The 19,056-nt window shown below is 40.9% G+C and overlaps 1 protein-coding gene across 12 annotated transcripts in view; it reads left to right on the top strand.

The window, feature by feature from the left end:
- Nucleotides 1–19,056, top strand: part of caprin2 (caprin family member 2) — an 80,022-nt gene that overhangs the window by 59,332 nt on the left and 1,634 nt on the right. For 7 of the 12 annotated variants that reach the window (XM_068051021.1, XM_068051023.1, XM_068051014.1 and 4 more), the window contains one exon: nt 3,791–4,683. The exons of 2 other annotated variants lie outside the window; for them this stretch is intronic. In XM_068051021.1, the coding sequence (XP_067907122.1) occupies nt 3,791–4,380 (590 nt within the window). In that variant the 3' untranslated portion in view covers nt 4,381–4,683. Of the gene's footprint in view, nt 1–3,790; nt 4,684–19,056 lie in introns of those variants that run through there. 3 more of the 12 variants (XM_068051017.1, XM_068051015.1, XM_068051013.1) reach the window with 3 other exon arrangements.

Here is a 19,056-nt window from a genome sequence, read left to right as displayed (position 1 = left end):
CTGCTTGATGAATCACTTTTAATGTTTGTACAGATATTAGTTTTGTGGTCTCCTTGGGTGTACCAAACTTCCCACTTAACAGCAAATCTGTAGGCTTGGCTGGCAACACTAGGTATGCTGAAAGTCCAGCCTGAATAACTTGTCAGATACTGCAAGTTGTATTTCCACTTTTTTTTCTTTTTTTACTGCCTTCATTCTAGGAATCCAGTCCAGTCGCATGAGTTTCTTCAATCTATAAATGCTTTTATCCTGTAGTTGGGGTTGATGGGAAGGTTTCTTTTATTTTTGCCACTTGGTGTTTGAGATCTTGGGCAGTCCTTTTCTTCCCACAAGCACTATATGAAATACTGGCCTGTGGATGCCAGCTTTGTTTTAAAACTCTGCATTAAGTGGCACAGATGCTCTCCAGTTTGCTCTCTTGCTTCTGCTTGCTTTATCTCTAATTCTAGAATGAGATTCCTGTGCCAGGAATATATTCCGAACACTCTACAACTTTCTGCCCCCATGTTGTATGTCATTTGTTGTTCAAATATAGTTTCAGGAATAACAGTGGCTGCATTTAAACTTCAGGATTCCTCTTGCAAATTGTCCAACTTTTGGGTTTGGCCACTAGGAATCTACTTGTTCATCAGTGTCTGGTTTGCTAACTGTTGTCTTTGGCTTTTTATTTAGCTTGGAGCAGTTTAAGTATCAAACCCTGGCTAGCCCAGAACATGGCCAGTCTAGTGGCACCAATGTTTAAGGATAAAATGATCAAAACTCCCTAAAGCTAGTATGCCTTCATTTTCAAATGTACTAATGTGACTTCAGAATGGTCAACCCTGCTACTAGTGCAGATGCCCAATAGTTGACCTTGCTACCAGTGTAGACAGCTGTCTGGTCTATTTCAAGGTAAGTGGCTAATATTGGAGAAGGTTAACTCTTAAAACAAGACATTGGGATTTTCTCAGTGCAACTGAACCTGCATCACCTTGTTTGCCAGAATTGGAGAGACCTTGAGCAACAGGTGCTGTAATCTAAATGAATTATTGCAAAAATATCTAGTTACCTCCAAACTACAGGACGACTCTAATAAACTTTGGGGTTCAAAATGCCAATCTGAAAATGGATGGTTTATTCAACAGATAATCCATGTGAAGCAATTGGGATGCTGGTTAGCTGACTTGTAGATTCAGATTTAACTTGTTAACAGCACAAGATTTTTTTCCTAATCTTGCTGGTATTTTGAGGTAATAGTTTGGACATCGTCATTCCTGCAATGGTGTCCACGGAAACAAAAGCTAACATCTTGCAGTTGGATTTAGCTCAGCAGTCATAAATCTGTCTTGCAGGTGCCAGACAGGAAAATGTCTTCCTAATTGCTTCTAAATAACATGGATTTCATATGCAGGGCTTGAGCCTGATGGGCACAGCTGCCTGTTCTTGTATAAACATTGAAACTGTTTGTAGTGGTGGTGCTCATCCCAATGGCAGGTCCTCCACTCATGTCCAGTGCTTTTCCTCTTCAGTTCAGTTGCTCGTAAGAGCCTTCATTAACTTGTGAGAAATGAGCAATGTGACTAGGGAAAAAGTACAAGGTGGCTTCCCATTGCCTTTCTCCATGTATGCTTCAATGGAAACAAGTCCTCTCTAAGGATCCTCTACCTGTAAGCAGCTGTTGTCCCTTGGTTCTAGCTCTTTTGGCCATCACTACTGAAAAATAGCTGGTTCTGCTGTTGGCAGTGGCTCAAACCCTGAGTATGGGACCCTTTTTTTTAAACCTGGGCTGACTCGAGGGGTAGGAATGATCACCACTTGAGGTCTCTAATGACCTTGCTACCCTGGTGCCATAAATAACCTTTCTAAAATTGGCCCTGTGCGTTGGACACAACACACCACATCAGCCTAGTCTAAAAGCTATACTGTGCTCATCCTTCTGTGATTGGACCCAGAATGCCAATATAGTGTAGTTGTGTTCTCTCCTCCATTACTTGTATGTGAGCTTCCTTTTGGAGGATGGGGAACTATTCCTGAAGAACAACTAGATGGATGCAGTGAGTTTGTATCTCCTGCAGCACCAGAATAGATGTAGTCCAGCATTTGAAATAATTTTTTACAGGGTGATAGATATGTACCAAGGAAACTAATACAATTAATATCAATGGCCCAATGTTCTGTTCTACACCTTAATTCTGAACCAATATAATGGTGCACTCACTTTGCACTTCAGCTAAACCCATAGCTGATCAAGGCTAGATGCCCTCTGCTAGGTTTAAGTTCAGACTTTTCTTCCACTCGGCAATCTGCAGATGGAATCTGCTAAATTCCAGCATGTTATTGGTGCCGTATCTATTCTCTGCCTCGAGTGCATTAACTATGTGGTGTAACTTTTTTTTTTGCTCTGAAGCTTTTCCCATTTCAACAAAGGGATATCAATTTGGCCAGAGGCTAAATTATGAATCTCCTTGGAGGCAAAAGAACAACTTTAATCTTCAAACTTGATCAGCTGATCAATTCAGGTCATGCAGGATTACCTGACTTGGATGAATGTTGCAGTCCAGCATTCTGAATCAATTGATCCCTTTTTGGAAGGGTTGGCTTAGAGGCAGCTGGCAGTTACTTCTGATCTGGTTAATTTTTTATATTGAAAGTTCTTGTCAAATGGATTGTTTACTGGTATTGTGACACTCTTGCTTGAACTCTGTACAGTGCTATCTTGAAATTCATATAACATGAGCTGCTTAATCAAGTCTTCCATAATTTAATTTTGTTTATTGCCATCTATATTGGGTAATAGTGCAGGATCACACAATGGTATTGGGTTGTGGAATTCCTGCATCTTTTTTCTTCCCCTTCAGTTCTTGGAGAGAATTTGAATTCTGATCTCAGCAAGTTGATGCTTGCCTCATGAACCCAAGATTCCCTGTGACTTTGGAAGTTGCATCTTGTTAACCCTTAACGTTTATCTGGACATAAAACCAAATCCTTCCTTGAAGCTTAGGTTACATGTAACATTTTATCAATCAATTCCAAAGAAATTGGTTCAGTTTTCTGGATCCATCATTAAACTAGTGGGTATTGGAATTGTTCCTTCTTGAAGTTCTACTGGTTGACCAGTTTTCTTTTCAAGGCTTTGTTCATCAACTGTGCATTTACTTGCTGTCTAGCAAAAAGTAGTTTGCTTCCCTGCTTTGAGTAATGGGCAGGTTTTGGCCCTTGCTACCAATTGGGAAAAGTGTTCCGGGGTACCATTTTTATTTTGACTGCCTCTAGATGGATGTTTACTGAATGGATTCCTAGGGTACAGCCTTCATTCTAAAGAAGTCCAGTTTCTGAATAATTGCTCCTGATGTCCTGCTTTTATTTCATTTTTTATATTGCCACTACAGTCATGAATAAAGCCTCATTCTTCAGATTGACCACATGTACCCCTTTTTCAGCATGCCCTTTCAACCCCATGATGCAAATGAATGTGTCCCTAATGCATATTTTTCTGAAATAATTAACCAATATAAAGCCAGTAAGCAGTAACTGTCTTTGAATTTGTAGAATGATGCAGGAAGTATAATGTGAACCAAAGGATTGAAAAATTGTACTTTCTGGTTTATAACAAATGTACTATGGAGACTTTTTTTTCCTTTTTGCTTCTAAACTCTAGTAAAAATGATATGAGCAGTCATGTTTTGACTTTGTGGGGATGTGGGGTGATGGGAGGAAGGGGGGGTGAGGATTAATTTTTTGGTTAAATTTTTTTAGTTCAGAGAATGTGGTATTGCCTTGTTAAGCAGAGTGGGAGATTTCTCAACCTCAGCAGGTCCTAATTACTCAACAGCAGGGTGGAGCGATTCATCTCAGATGAGCAGTCCAGAACAAGACAGTGAGCACTTCAACAGTACGGATTCTGGACAAGGAGACTCACGAAGTATTACTCCAGTGGATATGCCAGTGACCAGCCAAGCTACCACCATCTTGCCAGTACATGTGTACCCTCTCCCTCAGCAGATGAGAGTGGCCTTCTCCACTGCAAGGACCTCTAACTTTACCCCTGGATCCCTGGACCAGCCTATTATCTTTGATCTTCTGCTCAATAATCTTGGAGAAACATTTGACTTTCAGTTGGGGCGGTTTACCTGCCCTGTGAATGGCACTTATGTCTTCATCTTTCACATGCTGAAGTTGGCTGTGAACGTGCCGCTCTATGTAAACCTGATGAAGAATGATGAAGTCCTGTGCTCTGCTTATGCCAATGATGGTGCCCCAGATCACGAGACTGCTAGCAACCATGCTGTTCTGCAGCTTTTCCAGGGAGATCAAATTTGGCTGCGATTGCATAGAGGTGCCATCTACGGTAGCAGCTGGAAGTATTCTACCTTTTCTGGCTACCTCTTGTATCAGGACTGAAAATGTGCTTTAATAGCTAAATTGCTTTGCACTCTGATCACTGTATCTTTAAGGGTCACTGAAATGAGTTGCCAGAGATGACTTGTTAAACTGTTGCAGTGGTTTTTTGGGAATTTGGGTTTGCACTGACTGGGCACTTTAACCTGTGATGCCTTGCTGGTACAGCAGTGAAAATATTTCGTTACAGAATGTTACGACTTGCACTTGTCAGTCCAAGACAACTTGTGTGACTGTTCAAATGGATAGATCCCTTACCAAGATATCCTGCTATTTACAATGCCTCATGGTGCCTCAATAAAGATATTCTGCACTGTTGATGGTGGTTGTTTTGAATCGACAGTATAGTTGCCAAAGTTTATCTTAAGTTATGGTGTTGACAACTCTGCATATATTAAGTGAAGCACTTTGTTTTCTGCAAAATCTCAATACTTCAGACACTAGTATATGCACTTGAGTTTTCCTAGTTTTGCTTTGAAGTCTCTCTTGACTATTCTACCTCTTGTATTTTTTTTTCCTCACTACTTTTTTTAAAAAACCCCTGCCCCAATCCAGAATCAACCCTGAGTTGATTAGGGATGCTATTGCCAAGGATAATTTCATTACCAATTGAGGGTTAAATTCCAAGTGATTGCTAACCAATAAGGCATGCTGAATTTGCCACATTGGGTCAAAAATTCCTAAGCAACTTGCAGAATGCGTTCACAATTTACTTGCAGGGGAAATATTTTCTCTTCTCCACCCCAACGTGATCTTTTTCAATCTTAAAACTGAAATTGCAGAAACACTTGAACTAAAGGCCAAAAATTCCTAGTACCTGGAGAATGCTTACATTTTTCCACATAATTATGGAACCACTAACTTGCATGCTTTAAGTTTTCATTTACCAAATGAACATTGTTCTACAAGATTAATTGTGCATATGTACTTTAGGAAAAAATTGGAAACTGGATTTACCAAGTACAGTGAACATAACTTGAAATCTGGTTATGAAAAGGATAGTTTTTAGTAGCTTTCAATGCCTCCTTGATTCTTTTAAATGGTGAAGGATATAATTATCTGTTTTGCCCTCTTGCTTTCTCTATCTCCTGCAATTCCCTTTTTTTTTTTTCCCCTGCCCCAAACCTTTGCTCAAGATGGACCTACTTATTGGCTTTCTGGCCAATAACCTTTTTTTCTGTTCTTGCATTCAAACTCAACTGCAACAGTCCAAATCCATTCACCTTGTATGAACAAGTGGTCTATTGAATGCTGAATGTAATTTACTTGAATATTTTAATGAAGCTTTTTCATTGAACATCAATATTGTTTGAAGGTGACATAACATCTTTCATTGGAACTCCCTTCCTAACAGTACTGAGTGTACTGACCACCCATGGACTGCAGCAGTTCAAGAAGGTAGCTCACCACCTTAAGGGCAATTGGGGATGGGCAATAAATGCTGGCCTAGCCAGTGATGCCCACATCCCATGAGAATTTTTTAAATTCAAATTTCAGAATATGTAATTGCCTGATTATGCAATAACTGAGGGAAAGGGGTGAAAAATCTAAATTTTTGGGCAATTTAATGGAATACACTAGTGTCCTAGGTACAGAGGTTGGTTTGAGTGGTTTTGACTTAGAGCTGAAGTGGTCAGCCTGTTACAGCTAAGACTGCTTCTCTTCATATTAGCAGCTTTTAAGTTTTTTTTTTTTTCCCCACAAATTCAAGCTTCTCTTTGTGGGGAATGAAGAGGATGAAACTCTTGCTTTTCCTCATAGAAAAAGGGAGTAGGTGCAGATAATGGTGCTAAGGAATCCTAGGCACTTGGGGAAATCCTTACTTCGTATTTGGGCAGTGTGCACCAAGGCATTAGGCTTGTTGCTTTTTTTTTCAACAATGCTACACTTTTGTAAAGATTGGAGGTTCAAAGTAATGTTCAGGATAGCTGAAGCCTTGCATGCTGTATACCATATGGGATCATCAATCTGACCCCTACATTTCAGTGCTAGTCCATTCCAAACTTTCCTAATTCTCATTTTTTTTTTATATAGATTTGAGCCACTTTTTGGGTTTTCCCCAGGTTTTAATATACTAAACATACAGGTAACTTCTTTAAAAATTGATTTGCACACAACCTGATTTTAGGAGTCTTCAACTGTAGCATAGTTGAGCTCTATCCTTGTGTATAAAAGATGGATCTTGATTCTTTAAGAACTTTTTCCCTAGGTTGGGCCAAAATGAATGAATTGGGAGTAGTTACTAGTTCTTCAGATACTCCTCCTTTCATGAGTGGAGGAAGTTACTTCTTTAGAGACGGGAACTTTGTCCCATACAAGCACGTGCATTATTTGTCACTGTTCATCCCTAGCATTAGTTCATTTGAGGGTTATCTCCCCACCTCATTAGAAGGGGCATGAATACTTCAATCGTCTCAAATGATGCTTGGTGATCTTTGTGCCAAACCAGAGCTTATGGCTAATCTAATCAAATCTTATGTCACTAGTTAGTTAGCTATCGAAGGCACAATTGGAATATGGCTGAAGCTAACCAAGAAATCATTCTAGTTTATATCCTAGCCCATAAAAGACTTGATGTATTTTCAACCTCTGGCTATAGCATCTGTCTGGGTAGGTCTTGACCATGAACCTTGAGTGAGTGGGGGAAAAAGTTGAACTGGGCAAATTACCTAGAAAGAGCTTTACTCACTGTCACAGGAAAAGTTGGTGCTCTGAATATTTTTATAGCCTAGTGTGAGCTTCAAGACATGTGTTGGCATAAATTTGTTCAGAATATATTGTGTAGATTGCCTGACCCCCATTATTGTCACAGAAATTGATCAGGACAGTAGATTAGAATCCTTGTCAGCTTTCATATTCCACTGCTTAAAGTGTCTGCTTTGCTCGCTTCCTTAGTCCTACCTTTCCACTTTTTTCCTTCTCTCCATTCTCCCTTCCAAAAATAACATGAGCAGTATTGTGACTAAGATTCAAAATGGTGTTTACATGAATGCTAAAGCTATCATCCCATTCTGAAGATACAAGAGCCAGAACGCTTTCTTCTGGAATATGTTGTATAGGATTTCTTTTCCAGATCACCTAGGCATTGCAGCTTAATTTTCTTTCAAGATCTAAATGTGGTCCCAGCTCAATAGTTATGGAACTCCAAGAATGACATCAGGTTAAAGATTGAGAACATCAGTACAGCTATCTTATTTAAATTTTACTTCCATCTCCTCTGCCTGCCCTGTCCTCTACTGCCTTTTCAGGTTTTGCACCAGAGATCCCAATGAAGGAAGATTCCCTTTCCCTAAAGAGCATAATGGGGATTGGTGATTGATCATGCTGAGGTGCTCCAGAAAAGCCAACACTTTTTTTTTTTCTTCCTTTCAGCATTTCTCAGGTAGCCCTGTTTAGCCAGTTAACTATCTCTTGCAGAGGAGAGGCTTCTCATTTAAAAGATGCTTGATGAAAACCCAAGGGCTAGAATTTTAAACCCCTCCACCTTGGTTGGGGGAGGGGCACTGTACCCATTGCCTAATCATCCCTGCTGCTATTTCACCAGCAGCTGACTCATTGAGGCCCTGAAGTGGCTAATTAATGGCCACTTGAGGGCCTCTTCCCAGCGACACTGGTATTTTACCAATGGCAGCTGAGCACTTGAGGAGGCTGCCTACTACCTAACAGTCTCCTTGCAGGTTGGAGGTAATCCCCAAACAGCAAACAAACTCCATCCCCTACACCTTGTAGCTGGTGGGCAGTGCCACTACCTCATTAAATTCTGGCATAGGCATCTGGTGAACAGGGTTGTTATGGAACCTGAAGTTCTGTTTCTGAATTCTCTGATCCAGCTGTGGAAAGAAGCATCTCCGTTCTGATGAACTAAGCATGCAGCCACAAAGCTTTGATCTGTTGGTGAATTTTTCTTAATGGAGGAAATTTTCTGAAGAAAAGTACAGGATAACACACAAATCCAAAACTTGAATGTCATTTCAGCTTTGCAGTTGTACTGATGCTCATTTGGTAAAGTTCTGGTAAAATTCAACCTTCCCCCACATGCCCAGTCATTACTGACCAGTTGTAATCCTGTTCAGTGGTGGATACAAGGTTCCTTGTTTAATTGCTAGCATTGACTTCTAATTTTGAGGTGCTTGAGCAAAGTGATTTTTGTTGCCTATTAAAGGATGAGCTTGGAAAATTTTTAGGTGGACTCATTCACTTCAGCCATTTGAATTATTGAGGGTGCAGACTGATAACAGTTATGTATATAAACATGGAGTGATGCTCTGTCTTGTCTTTAGTGCAGCACACTACTGCTATAGACTGAACTTTCTGGAACTGTGGACTTGTTCCAAGATGTGAGTCTTCCACACCCCATCTCTAGTGTGGCGTATGTCCAATTTGTATCTGACGGCAGATTAAAGTTACTTGGTATAGATTGTCTTACTCACTTTTTGATATGAGTTTAACCTGCACAAACAAAGCTGTCTCCTAGCATTTTCCGATTGTTTCAGCATTCCTAGCTTGCCCTTGGTCGGGCCTATTGTAGCTTGAGCTTTCGTTTGTTGTAAACTAGCGCAGATGTGCAAAATATTTGCAGTCAAATTAGTATCTCTTTATTGGAGTGCTTTGATGAAATAACTGGAAATTCTGTATTCAAAGATTAACACAACTTCCCACTCTGGGGAAAAGCTACACAAAGCTGTCCATGTGTAAATACAGGCCAAGGAGTATAAATACAAATTTTGTCTGGCCTTTTGACTTTTACAATTAGAATTTCATATTCTGATTATACTGTTTTCTCTAGTTGAAAAGGCAGATTTACATTTGGCCTCAATAATTGAGGAATAAACATTTATTTCCTTTAAAATCTGCCTGTAATGTTTTCCATCTTTATCATGGAAGAAAATAGCTTCCTAACTACCAATCTTGATTGATTCCTAAACAAGGACTTGTCATGGAACAAGTTTCATAGCAACATTATAACTGTTCTTTCCTTGGGTCTAAGTTTGTGCAGTGGCATGCCCATTGGAGTTACTGTGCAGAAACTCTGAAGGATGCAGACTGTTAACATCTTTGTCTGTAGAATTAATGCTGATGTATTCTTGTAAGTCACGTGACAGCTTTTCTAAAACTTTCTTCCATTCAGATTTAGTGAACTTTCATTTTTAGCAAAAATAACTTTCAAATATATTGTATGAAATAATTGTCCCTGCCATTTTGCCACACTTAACCAATTCCATCATTTCCCCCCCCCACACAACCCATTCCATCCTTTCAATGTCATCCCCATCCTTAATCCCATCCCTCACTGAAACAATTTCTCCATGCAGGGTAACTTCGCTCTCCTTACCCGCCACTGTTTTCGTTCTCCATCACCCCACTACCACCAACCATCTGAATTCAGTGTAGTATTTGCCTTGCAAAATACATAGATATTCTCTTCAGTTGTCTAGCCCTTAAGCTCTGGAATTCTCTCCCTCAACCCACCCGCCACCCATATCCCCATCTCTTCCTTAAGACTAATTATAAAAACCTACCTCTGACTACTAAGCACCTTTGGCAAGTTTTACAATGCTAAAAGCACCATATAAATGAAACTTGCTGAATTCCTACTGGTGCTACTGCCCTCCCAAGTTTCTTCTGAAAAATTTAATTTTAAGTGTTTTGATAGAATATTATGCATAATATTAGAAGATAGAACAGTACAACATAGTACAGGCCCTTCAGCCCACGATGTTGGGCCGAACCTTTAACCTCCTCTAATAACGAACTAACTACCTACCCTTCATTCTACTATCATCCATGTACCTATCCAAGAGTCGCTTAAATGTCCCTAATGTATCTGCTTCTACTACCACTGCTGGCAGCGCATTCCACGCACCCACCACTCTCTGTGTAAAGAACCTACCTCTGACATCTCCCCGAAACCTTCCTCCAATCACCTGAACATTATGCCCCCTGGTGATAGCCCTTTCCACCCTGGGAAAAAGTCTCTGGCTATCCACTCTATCGATGCCTCTCATCATCTTGTATCCCTCTATCAAGTCACCTCTCATCCTTCTTCGCTCCAATGAGAAAAGCCCTAGCTCCCTCAATCTTTCTTCGTAAGACATGCCCTCCACTCCAGGCAGCATCCTGGTACCCTCAAGCTTCCACATCCTTCCTAAAATGAGGCGACCAGAACTGAACACAATATTCCAAGTGTGGTCGAACCAGGGCCTTATAGAGCTGCGGCATAACCTCGCGACTCTTAAACTCAATCCCCCTGTTAATGAAAGCCAACACACCATACGCCTTCTTAACAACCCTATCAACTTGAGTGGCAACTTTGAGCGATCTATGGACATGGACCCCAAGATCCCTCTGTTCCTCCACACTACCAAGAATCCTGTCTTTAAGCCTGTATTCTGCATTCAAATGCGACCTTCCAAAATGAATCACTTCACACTTCCAGGTTGAACTCCATCTGCCACTTCTCAGCCCAGCTCTGCATCCTGTCAATGTCCCGTTGCAACCTACAACAGCCTTCCACAGTATCCACAACTCCAACAACCTTCGTGTCATTGGCAAACTTGCTAACCTAGCCTTCCACTTGCTCATCCAAGTCATTTATAAAAATCACAGAGCAGAGGTCCCAGAACAGATCCCTGTGGAACACCACTGGTCACCGAGCTCCATGCTGAATACTTTCCATCTACTACCACCCTCTGTCTTCAATGGGCCAGACAATTTTGTATCTAGACAGCCAGCTTTCCCTGTATCCCATGCCTCCTCACTTTCTGAATGAGCTTACCATGGGGAACCTTATCAAACGCCTTGCTAAAATCCATATACACCACATCCACTGCTCTTCCTTCATCAATGTGTTTTGTCACATCTTCAAAGAATTCAATAAGGCTTGTGAGGCATGACCTGCCCCCCTCAAAGCCATGCTGACTGTCTCTAATCAAATCATGCTTTATTATTGTGATGGAAGCTTGCCTCTCATGGTGTGTAGGTCGATCTCATTTCCATCAAGATGTAAGCAAGGTTCAGATTTCTTATTTGCTCCCGTTGATTTGAAGTGGAGCCTTTACCATCATTTGAAATATATTTCAGAATTAATCAACAGCACTATCGGCCAATGAGTTGGAGATGGGGCAAGACTTCTTTTAAAAAGAATCTCCGAACTCATGATTCAAATTGCAGGATTATTTGTCCAGCAGTGAGTGGAGGATAATTGTACAATAAAATTTCATTATTCTCCAGGAGCAGTAGTAAGATTTGTGTATTGCTTTATGGCAAAGGATTCCACAAGGTTGATGTGGACACCATGGGGTGTACTGTTGAGCCATGGGGGCCAGATGCTTAAATGCATATTCTTCATTTATATATGTCTTAAACTGCAGCTACTGACAAATCTTGGTCTGCTTTTAGGATTCATCCACATGAGACAACTGGGCCATTTCCAAAACTTCCAGACCCACAAAATTTAAACTAGACAAAGCAACAGATAAGGACTGCAAATGCTGTATGCAGTCTATGGGGTCCAGGTTGGACATTCCCATCATCTGGTACATAACTGAGCAGTCAAACAAAGTATAAAAGATGTAATATTCCTTTCAGAGGGAGAAAGGGAAACTAAAATGTTGAGCATTCTATCTCTCCTTGTGGGAAGGGAAAGAAGATTGCTAAATATCCTCCATCAGAAAGGTAATGGTGAGGCAAAGTGACAGGATGGGAGAGAAAGGACTTTTTCTAATATATCTAATTTCTATCTATTTAGTTGTGCCATGTTCTAGAATGCATCATTGGTGGATCACACTGGATCTCTACCTCTCTTCATAGAAATTGTTTCAAACCCTTCATTGTAGGAGCTGGTGCCTAAAACAAGGGCAATAACACAAAGCAGAAAGGTAATAAAAGCAGAAAATGCTTTGAAACACTCAGCAGGACTAGCAGCATCTGGAGAGAGATGGGTAGGGTGAACTGGTGCTGATGAAAGGTCATTTACTTGAAAGATTAACCCTCTCCTCAGATGCTGCCAGGCCTGCTGAATGTTTACAGCATTTGTTATTTCATTTCCAGCATCTGCAGTGTTTGGCATTTTTACAAAGCAGGAGGAATTTGGAGTATGGTACCACAATTAATTTATTCGTGTCCAGGTTAACCTTCATGTACTGTCTAAAAAAAATTCATATCCTTGTTTTCTTGATAAAATGGGTATATGAAATCCTTTTTAAAAAAAAAATAGAATTTGTAATTTAGATTAATTTAACGTCGCTTTAAGTATTTCAAATTTCAATGTAAAATCAGTCTCAACAGCTGAGAATCTCTGGTCTTGACTACTCGTCATGAAGAACATTCTAGCACCCTTCCTGGCCTCTTAGTTCATTAATAAAAAGGAAATACTTGCATTTATATGGCACCTGTCATGGCCACCGGCCATCCCAAAGCTATTGTGATGTAGGAAACGTGGCGGCAATTTTTTTTGAGTTGAGGGATAAATATTGATCAGGAGACTAGGGGTAACTCCCCGTTCTTCAAAATAGTGCTATGATGGAGCCTTGGTTTAATGGCTCATCTGAAAGATGGCATCTCCTACAGTGTAGCATTCCCTCAGTACTGCATGGGGAGAGTCAGCCTTGATCTTTGTGCTCAAGTCCTAGAGTGGAACTTGAATCCATAACCTTCTGATTCAGGCAAGCGTGCTACCAATAGAGCCACTGCTGACTCACTAAGTCAGCCAAATTCTGAAATAAAATGATGGCCTTAAGAACATAGGAGCAGGAGTAGGCCATACTGCCCCTTGAGCCTGCTTTGCCATTCAATAAGATCATGACTCTCCCAAAGTTTAGAAATCTGTCTAACTCTGCCTTGAATATATCCAATGACTCATCTGCCATTGCTCTCTGGGGAAGAGAATTCCAAAGATTAATGACCCTCAAAGAAATTCCTCATCTGTCTTAAATGGGCAGCCCTTTATTCTGAAACAACGGCCCATAGTTCTTTCTCCCCCACCCCCCCCTGCCATTAGGGGAAACATACTTCCAGCATTTATCTTGTCAAGCCCCTTTAGAATCTTATGTTTCAATAAAGGTCACCTTTTTTTCTTATGAGGATAGGTTGAGCCTATACTCTTAAGTCAACCCCTTCAGAGAATGTTTGCTAGGCTGATTCCTAGGATGAAGTGCCTACAATGCAAGTATACCCCTCTAGTCTCACGTCCTGTACAGTTGTAGCAAGGCTTCCCTACTTTTCTACTTCATTCTCCCTTCCAATAAATGCCAACATTGCCTTCCTAATTACTTGCTGTACCTGCATGCTAACTTTGTTTCATATACGAGGACACCCAGATTCCTCCGTACTGCAGAATTTTGTAGCCCCTCCATTTAAGTAATATACTGCTTTTTCCAATCTTCCTACCAAAGTGGATAACTTCACATTTTTCCACATTCTACTCATCTGCCAAATTTTTGCCCACTCACTTAACCCATCTACATCCCTTTGAAATCATGAAATCACTTCACTTCTGTCTTTGTATTGCTGATCATTTTTATGTTAAAGTTTGTGATGTCTTTTTTTATTTCGGGGGTGGGTGAGGGAGAAGAAAATGGTTAGGATCCCAGATCTCTCCGACTCTTGTGTTAACAGTGTCTCTATACTTATGGTACCATGCTGCTGTATAATGTAAATGTTCAATATTGTTGCATGCCCACTGTTTTAACTTGGGCATTAACCTGTTAATTTTAAGCACCTCCATTAACACAACAGATTGATAGATACCAAGGCATTATGTTCTAAGATTTTATCTCCTGGGGTAATTTCTAAATTAGTGTTTAACCAAGAAATGAACTCCAGTACTATTACATTAATAGAAGGCAGGAAAACCGTGCAAGAGTTCCCAGGATTAGACAGCATAGTCAGATACAGCACAGAAGGAAGCTATTTGACCCATTGAGTCTATGCTGGTTCTTCACTGAGCAATCCATTCAGTTTCACTTGACCCCTGTAGCTCTGCAAGTTTATTTTCTTCAAGTGGTCATCCAATTTCCTGTTTATCATTGTTTCCGCTTCCACCACCCTCCTGGGTAGTAAGGTCCAGGCCATTGCCACTGGCTGCGTTAAAAAGTTCTTTCTCTTATTTCCTTGCACCTCTTGCCCAAAACCTACAATCTGTGTCCCCCTTGTATCATCAGTTAATGGGAACAGTTTTTCCTTGTCTACCTTTTCTAAGTCTGTCATAATCTTGTACACCTCTATCAAATCTTCCCTCAATCTCATTTGCTCCAAGGAGAACAACCTCAGCTATTCCAACCTGACCTTGTCACTAAAATCTCCCAGCCCTGAAGCCATTCTGGTAAATCATCTCTGCACTCTCTCAAGGACCCTCATATCCTTCCTCAAGTGTGGTGACCAGAACTGAACACAATACTCTACTTGTGGCTGAACCAGAACTTTACAAAGGTTCAGCATAACTTCCCTGCTTTTGTACTCTATGTCTCTATTTATGTTTTACTAACCACTCTCTCAATATGTCCTTCCATCTTCAAAATTTCTTACACATTCTTTAGAACTGCACCATTAAGTCTATATCGCCTCCCCCATCCCATCTGCCAAAATACAACATCTCGCACTTCTCTGTATTAAATTCGATCTGCCACTAGTATGCCCATTCTGCTAGTCTGTCTTTCTCCTGTTGTAGGTAATTTGCATCGTCCTCACTCTTTGCCACTCCTCCAAGTTTGGTAACATCGGCAAATTTTGAGATTCTGCTCTGTATTCCAAGATTCAAGTCATTTTATATATAAGCAGAAAAAGCTGTGGTCCGAGCACTCTACCATCCTCCAGTCTGAAAAACAATCATTTACCACGACTCACTGTTTTCTGTCCTTAAGCCAATTTTTTATTCAGTTGGATACTGACCCTCCTATTCCTTGAGCCTCACTTTTTTGTTAACCAGTCATTTGATAAAGTATCAAACGCTTTCTTAAAATCCATATGGACAGCATTGACTGCGTTCCTTTCATCACCCTTCTCTGTTACTTTGGCAAGAGGGCCAATTGGCCCACTCATCCAGAAAAGGCCTGCAATCCTCTCATCCTTAAATAATTTCAGCAGCCTGATTCAAAATAGCAACCCACTAAATCTGTGCATCAGTGCAAATACATGAGGAATTGGACAATAAGCTGGACTGGAGCCTGATGGACAGCAATCCCTGTTCTCTAATCAATTCTACGTATGTTCTCATTATAAATGAAACTTTTCTTGCTAGGTACCACAACATAATGTGCTAGCTTCATCTTGTAAAAGAACTGGGGGCAGGTGGGGAAGAGATGACATTTTTTTTTGGAACACTGAGTTCCTATGATCTGGAATGCGCTTCCTGAAAAGGTGACTGAAGCAGATTTACTAGTAACTTTCAAAGGGAAATTGGATATATGCTTGAAAAGGAAAGATTTGCAGGGCACCAAACACATCTTCTCTTCCTCTCCCCTGTCCGCATTCTGAAAGGATTGTTCCCTCTGACACCCTGGTCCACTCCTCCATCAGCCCCGACACCTCATCCCCTTCCCATGGCAACTTCCCATGCAATCGCAGGAGGTGTAATACCTGCCCTTTTACCTCCTCTGTCCTCACCATCCAAGGGTCTAAACACTCCTCCCAGGTGAAGCAGCGATTTACTTGTACTTCCTTCAATTTAGTATACTGTATTCGCTGCTCACAATGCAGTCGCCTCTATATTGGGGAGCCCAAACGCAGATTGGGTTACCACTTTGCGGAACACCTCTCACTCTGAAAACATAACCCCAAGCTTCCAGTCGCTTGCCATTTCAACACCCTCCTCCTCCTCCACTCTCCCCCAACCCCCCCCCCCCCCCCCCCCCACCGGCCCACTGCTCTCATGCCAACATTTCTGTCTTTGGCCTGTTCCAGTGAACATCAACGCAAGTTCAAGGAGCAGCACCTGATCTTTCGATTAGGCATTCTACAGCCTACTGGACTGAACATTGAGTTCAATAACTTCAGAGCATAACTGGCCTTTTTAAAAAAAAAAAAAAAAAAAATATATATATATATATATATATTTTTTTTTACTTTTTTAACCATGTGCCTGTTTTTCATGTAGACAGAGCTGTCCATTATTCTGCTATTAACACTTTCTCTGGACTAATGCTTTGTCTTTCACCACAAGCATTAACACACTCTTTGCCTTTGTCCCAGGACAGCTTTGCTATTTGATCTATCCTGTGCTCTGCCCTATCACACACCTCCCCTTTTGTTCTCTTCCCCACCCCCCCCCCCCACCGACCCCAACCTTCACTCACTTAAAACCTAATTCTTTTCAAACCTTTACCAGTTCTGATGAAAGGTCACAGACCTGAAATGTTAACTCTGCTTCTCTCCCCACAGATTCTGCCTGACCTGCTGAGTATTTCCAGCAATTTCTGTTTTATTTAAGATTTGCAGGGCAGAGGGGAAAGAGCAGGGAAGTGGAACTAATTGGATAGCTCAGGGAGCTGGCACAGCATGATGGGCTGAATGGCCTCCTTGTGTGCTATATGATTCTATGCAGTGGAGAAAACTATTTAATTCAAACTGACTATCTAAGTAACTTAACTCAGTTGGATTGCTGAGTACTGTGAAATTAGAGCAAAAATCCACAAGGTCAAGGTTTCCTCATGAGGCTATGTTTTCAGCTCATTGCTTCTGATGTTAGCCTGACTGCAGCATTGTCTCTGCTGTTTCACCTTTCCCTTCTTTCCTCTCTCTCTCTCTCTCTCTCTCCCTCTTTTTAAAAATAAACTTCATACTTCTAACACTGATAGGAAGAATGGAAATTTGGCTGTGATTTCACAGCTATTTTCACTCGAGCATTAGATCAGAGCGTAAATGCTCCCATGCAGCTTAGATTTAATCACTAGATTTAATAAAAATTGGTGGTTGCAATTCCAAACCAACTGAGTTTTACATAGAATTTACTCCATAGTCTGTGCTGGTGTTCATGCTCCATAGTAGCCTCCTCCCAATCTATTTATTTCATCTCACCATAACAGCATATTCTTTGTTCCTTTCTCCTTCTTCATGTACTTATTTAGCTTTGCCTTAAATACATCAGTGCTATTTGCTTTAATTATTCCATGTGGTAATGGGTTCCAGCAATTGAGCAAGCGACGTGTACCATATACAGCCAGAGCCTTGGTACAGCTAGCAATAAGAGTGTGACACAGCAGTACCCCCTCGATTTCAGATATCAAAACGTCAATAGTTAGCCTTCCGAAGACATTCGTACCTAATGATACTCGTTTTGCATAAAAATCTTTGTTTTCTTTGCTAAGGTATCGTGCTGGAGAGGAAATGTTTTTGAAAAATAAACAACTTTGTGTAAACTTTACGTTATTCATATAGGCCTACTCAAAAATGATGGCCTGAATGTTATGGTCAGCAGTGCAGTGCTGGTGCTTGGTACTGATGTAAAATAAACCTCTGCAGGAACTTACTGCGATCCTGGTGGTGAGCATTTCAGTTGCCTCGAGGGATGATTTTCTTCTATTGTCAGCTGCAGTGAGGCCCAGCAGCGCTGTCAAGTGCAGTCGCAAGAGTTGGGCAGTTATGTGAGGGACTTTACAGTCACTGAAGCACAAAAACTGTATAAAGCAGGCTGCTGCAGTAAAAAGGCATTTGAAAATCAGACTTAATGGACATGATTAGTTTGATAAATTATGCTAAAAGCCAGAGATTTTATTCTTTAACAAGATTTATCGCGCTTTAAAAAAAGTTCCATGTTGAAATATCAACCCATTTTAACTTATAAAATTGTGTGGGCCTCCTCAGCTCTTTGCAAATTGAGAGGAGGCCTCTAAAGGCTGGATATACAGGTGTAAAATTTTAAAGTGTAATTAATTTGTAATTACTGGACAGTTAGCCCAAATGCGTGCTGGTTCAGTACTTGCACTTTGAAGCTGCAAGCCTTCGGGAGTAGTGTTGGTTGGCCCACCGCACCTTTTATATTTGCGTGCTACAGTGCACACGTCGCACTCTGGAAGATGCAGGGCCTCTGTGACATCCAGTAGCGGTGAAGGCTGAATGCACCGTCGTTAATGGGATCGAAAAATCCAGCTCATTACATCACTTTGATTCAGGCTGTATGACAGATTAGTTGGTGGGATTTGTGACTGTTGTGAAAAGTTGAGCTTCATTGATGCTGCATTGATGATAATGATGCAAGCAACAAATCACAAAAAGAAACATGGTTGTTTACACCAATCAATGTTCCATGAAGAAAATGCGCATCTTAATGTTGTGGTCGCGATGGTGCACAGACATGTAGTTACTGATACATCTGAATCGCAGGACGAAACAGCTGTAAAAAAAAAAAAGACTTGCATTTATATAGCACCTTTTATAACCTCAGGACGTCACCAAAGCACTTTACAGCCAATGAGATAGTTTTGAAGCGTAGTCACTGATGTACGCACAGCAAGGTCCCTCAAACAGCAGTGAGATAATGAAAAGATCATCTGCTTTAAGTTGAGGGATAAATACTGACCAGGACATCGGGAAGAACTCCCCTGCTCTTCTTCGAAATAGTGCTGTGGTATCTTTTACGTCCACCTGAGAAGGCAGATGGGGCCTCAGGTTAATGTCTCATCTGTAAGACTTGCACTTCTGACAGAGCATCACTCACTCAGTACTGCACTGGAGTATCGACCTTGA

This window comes from Heterodontus francisci, chromosome 18, assembly GCF_036365525.1.
Source record: "Heterodontus francisci isolate sHetFra1 chromosome 18, sHetFra1.hap1, whole genome shotgun sequence".
Lineage (NCBI taxonomy): Eukaryota > Metazoa > Chordata > Chondrichthyes > Heterodontiformes > Heterodontidae > Heterodontus > Heterodontus francisci.
This window is presented reverse-complemented; position numbering and strand designations above follow the sequence as displayed.